Source organism: Rutidosis leptorrhynchoides, chromosome 5 (genome assembly GCF_046630445.1).
Source record: "Rutidosis leptorrhynchoides isolate AG116_Rl617_1_P2 chromosome 5, CSIRO_AGI_Rlap_v1, whole genome shotgun sequence".
Lineage (NCBI taxonomy): Eukaryota > Viridiplantae > Streptophyta > Magnoliopsida > Asterales > Asteraceae > Rutidosis > Rutidosis leptorrhynchoides.
Genome location: NC_092337.1, coordinates 110,084,892 through 110,088,840, shown reverse-complemented (window position 1 = coordinate 110,088,840; position 3,949 = coordinate 110,084,892). Strand labels below are relative to the sequence as shown.

At 33.4% G+C, this 3,949-nt stretch overlaps 1 protein-coding gene across 2 annotated transcripts; it reads left to right on the top strand.

Annotated features, from left to right (window-relative positions):
• Positions 1-1,207: 1,207 nt before the first annotated feature.
• LOC139847575 (F-box/kelch-repeat protein At5g15710-like) lies at positions 1,208-3,301 on the top strand. Of its 2 annotated transcripts, none has more exons than XM_071837264.1 (2): positions 1,208-1,369; positions 1,732-3,301. In XM_071837264.1, exon 2 carries the CDS (start codon positions 1,743-1,745, stop codon positions 3,045-3,047), a length of 1,305 nt encoding a protein of 434 aa, XP_071693365.1. In that variant the 5' UTR covers positions 1,208-1,369; positions 1,732-1,742; the 3' UTR covers positions 3,048-3,301. The 2 variants fall into 2 exon arrangements, with proteins under 2 accessions (XP_071693365.1, XP_071693366.1); XM_071837265.1 differs by having other exon boundaries at positions 1,742-3,300.
• The last annotated feature ends 648 nt before the right edge of the window (positions 3,302-3,949 follow it).

Here is a 3,949-nt window from a genome sequence, read left to right as displayed (position 1 = left end):
TTAAACATCAAAAATCAAAACCGAAAACCGAACCGAAATCAAATTCAAATATCAAAACCGAATCCGAAATCGAAACGAATCCAAAATTGAACCGAAAACCGAATTTGAAATTCAGTTTGGTTTTCGTTAAAACCGAGTTCGACTTCCGAATCAATTTTTTTTTCACGTTTCCCCGTTGAGATATATAAAGATTATATTATTAACTTTGTAAAGTATCATGCTAAACTAATATATATAATCGAACATATATACAAATTTATACTGTAATATATAATAAACTTAAAGATTATCATAATACAATACTTATTATATCAATCGAAAAACTAAAACTATACATGTTTTGGTCATAGTGTATTATTTTCTAAAAATAAAATGTTATAAAGTAAGTTGTACATAAATTTTATTGATTCAACATACGTACATGCATATATTGACTTGAACAGAAAGTCGACTTGCAATTGTTAAGTTTTAAAAATGTGGAATGAAATAAATAAGAAAAAATATGAAATTAAATATTTAATTCAAATTCAAATCCTAGTAAACATAATTTGACTTGAAAAGTTAAAATATCTACTCGAATTATATCTCGTACATGTATGTACAATAATATTAATAACTTAACATATTTATTTAATATTGTGTAAATTGAAATTAGTTTTATATTCGTTTTCGGTTAACCAAATTCAAAAATTTTCAGAATAAAAAACTGAACCGAAAAATCAAAAGTTTTGCTCGAAACAAAAACCATTTTTAAATTTGATTTGATTTTTTTTTCGATTTGATTTCAATTCGATACCCAGTTTAAACGGTTTAAAATCAAATATGGAGCACGTCTACTTACACTAGTTAGAATATAAATTTTAAATTAATTATCATGTCATTTTAGTACTAGTACATATCTTATCTTGAATGAGATAAGGGATTACACATCATCATTATAGAAAAGGACATTAGCCTTTCAATAATGTTATCATAATCATCATCATAATCATCATATCATAATCATAATTAAAATATAATACTGTAATTCATAGCGGCAACACTTTGAATTTAAATCAAAAATAGTGGGGACATACAAGACATAATAATACATTTTTTAATCACCCTTGATGACAAAATTTTAATTTTTTTATTACTCTTGAGGCTCTCAACAACTATCCCAAGAAAACAAATAAGAAGAAGAAACAAGCAACACCAAATGATTAACAAGCAACACCAAATGATCATTCTCTCCCCAATACCCTTTTTTTGTTTCTTTCTATCCACAGCTCATCATCTTTCTATCCATCAATAAAAGCTTGATTTAAGTAACAGTTTCATATCTATGCTGAATCCTTCAGGAAAAAAGTAATCTTTTTCACCATCAAAGGTAAATTCTGACCGAAAAACATTATATTTTTTGTTTTTATTTGTTGATCTGTGTATGCTTGCATCTTCTAAGATACCCAATTGTGCATTTTAGAGGATTTTGTAACTATACATGATAAAGGGTTAAACTTTTTTAATCCGGGAATTAAAAAGTTTGGATCTTGATTGAGGTTTGTCAACTTGTTGACTTGGAAGTGTTGATTTTTAAAATTAGGGTTCTTAAAAAGGAGTGATTATAATTGGCATGGTAATAATTTAAAGTCTGTTGAGAAAAAATTGATTCTTAATAAAGGACCGATAAGTTTCGAGTCTTGATTGAAGTGTCTACAGTTGCTGATTCAGAGGCATTTGTTTTCTAATTAGGGTTTTATAGAATGGTGGTTGGGATTGGATTTGGAATTGGTGAGTCATCTGGTTTTGGGTCAAGAGATTTGATGACCCAATTGGTTAAGATGGGTGATAACTTTGGTGGAGGTGGGTCAAGGAACACGAGCCCAGTAAGTCAACGGCTCGGGTCAAGAAATGTTAGCCCGTCTAAACAGAATGGGATTAAGACAAAACCAAGAGGTTTTGATGAAGATATCATTTCGAAAATTGCAAAGCCTCATCACCCTGATGTTCATATGGAAAATGATATATGGGCTATGTTACCTGAAGATTTATTGAACGAAATATTAGCTCGGGTCCCACCTTTCATGATTTTTCGCCTTCGTTCAGTTTGTAAGAGATGGAATTCGATTTTGCAGGATAACGCTTTTCTTAAGTTTCATTCGCAAGTTCCTTCACACGGACCTTGCATTCTCACATTTTGGAAGAATTCGCAATCTCAAAAACCGCAATGTTCGGTTTTTAGCTTGCCGTTGAAACAATGGTACCGAATCCCGTTTGGATTCCTACCTCATTGGGCTGTTTGGTTAGTTGGGTCATCAGGCGGGTTAGTTTGCTTTTCGGGTCTTGATGGGTCAACTTTCAAAACCATAATTTGTAATCCACTCACACAAGCATACAGAATACTACCACCTATGCATTACAACCAACAACGACAGTTGACCATGGTTGTTGACCGAAAGCAACAATCTTTCAAGATTATAGCTGCAAATGATCATTATGGTGATACATTATTACCAACCGAAGTATACGACTCAAAGCTTAATAGATGGTCATTACACCAAAAGATGCCAGCTGTCAATCTTTGTTCATCGAAAATGGCGTTTTGCGACTCAAGTTTGTATCTTGAAACACTTTCGCCACTCGGGTTGATGATGTATCGGGTTGACACGTGTCGTTGGGAACATATTTCCGCAAAGTTCCCTCGATCTTTATTAGACGGATATTTGGTTGCGGGTTCGAAAAAGCGTTTGTTTTTAGTTGGAAGAGTTGGGGTTTACTGTACTCTTCAAAGTATGAGAATTTGGGAGTTAGATCATGAAAAAGTGATGTGGGTTGAAATTACTAGAATGCCCCCAAGATACTATAGATCTTTATTGCGGTTATCTGCGGATAGATTCGAGTGTTTTGGGCAGAATAATTTGATTCTGTTTACGTCTTGGAATCAAGGGAAAGGTTTGCTTTATGATGTGGATAAAAAGACATGGTCTTGGATTACTGGTTTTGGTTTTCAGTTATATCATAGTCAGGTTTGTTTTTACGAACCAAGATTTGATGCTTCGATCTACTGATTCGCTAGGTTTTAATTTGTTGCTAACCTGAAGAAATCGGTTTCTAAATCGTGATGTGGGTTCAAGTATGCACTACTGTAACACCTTCTAACTTTGTCTTTTGGAACTTGTTACAAATTGGTTATATATGCAAGTTATACCTTTTAGTGAATGTTGGCTGTTAACTTCTCAAATATTTAATGTTGAAACTTAAAAGACAATAGTGAAGAGTTTAGGTTGTTTGAAGCTTATAAGTCACCTTAATTATGGTAGGATTAACTTCTTATAATCTTATATTCATTGCTTGCAAATATTTAGGCTGCTAGCTTCAAGGATACATGACATTTTGCATTGAATTGTATAGGGTGTCAAGTTTGGTGTTGTGAAAATATTTAACCAAGTTCTTGAAATAGCACATTATATAAACAAACGACGAATATATTTTTTTTTTTTTTTTTTTTTTTTTGGTAAGCGAGGAAACCCTTCTATGAACGAGCACATCGGCTTCCCCATAGAAGGTAAAACCTCGGGTATTCAAGCCCCCCGAGTGTGAGACCTGGTACCAGGTGAATTGCTCATTATGTGCACCCTCTAGTCACACTCTTTTTTTGAACAATTTGGTATAGTCAGGAATTGAACCCGGGTGGTGTGCTTCATTGGGCAACTCGGTAGCCACTCAGGAGACACAACACAACAACAACAAAACTCAATACCACATAAGTGGTGTATGAGGGAGCTGAGATGTAGACAATCCTTCCCCTATCCTAGAATAAAGACAAGTCATTTCTCCACCCAGAGTGAAAACACTCTCATAAGTAGAGAAAGTCATCACTCTCTCTATTCACGGATAGAGAGATTGCTTCCGAGTGGACCTCCGGCCAATAAGTAGGAATTTTTTTTTTTAATAAATAAAATTGAGACGC

Coding starts and splice junctions, on each gene's coding strand:
- LOC139847575 (XM_071837264.1), top strand. CDS start 1,743: ATGGTGGTTGGGATTGGATTTGGAATTGGTGAGTCATCTGGTTTTGGG.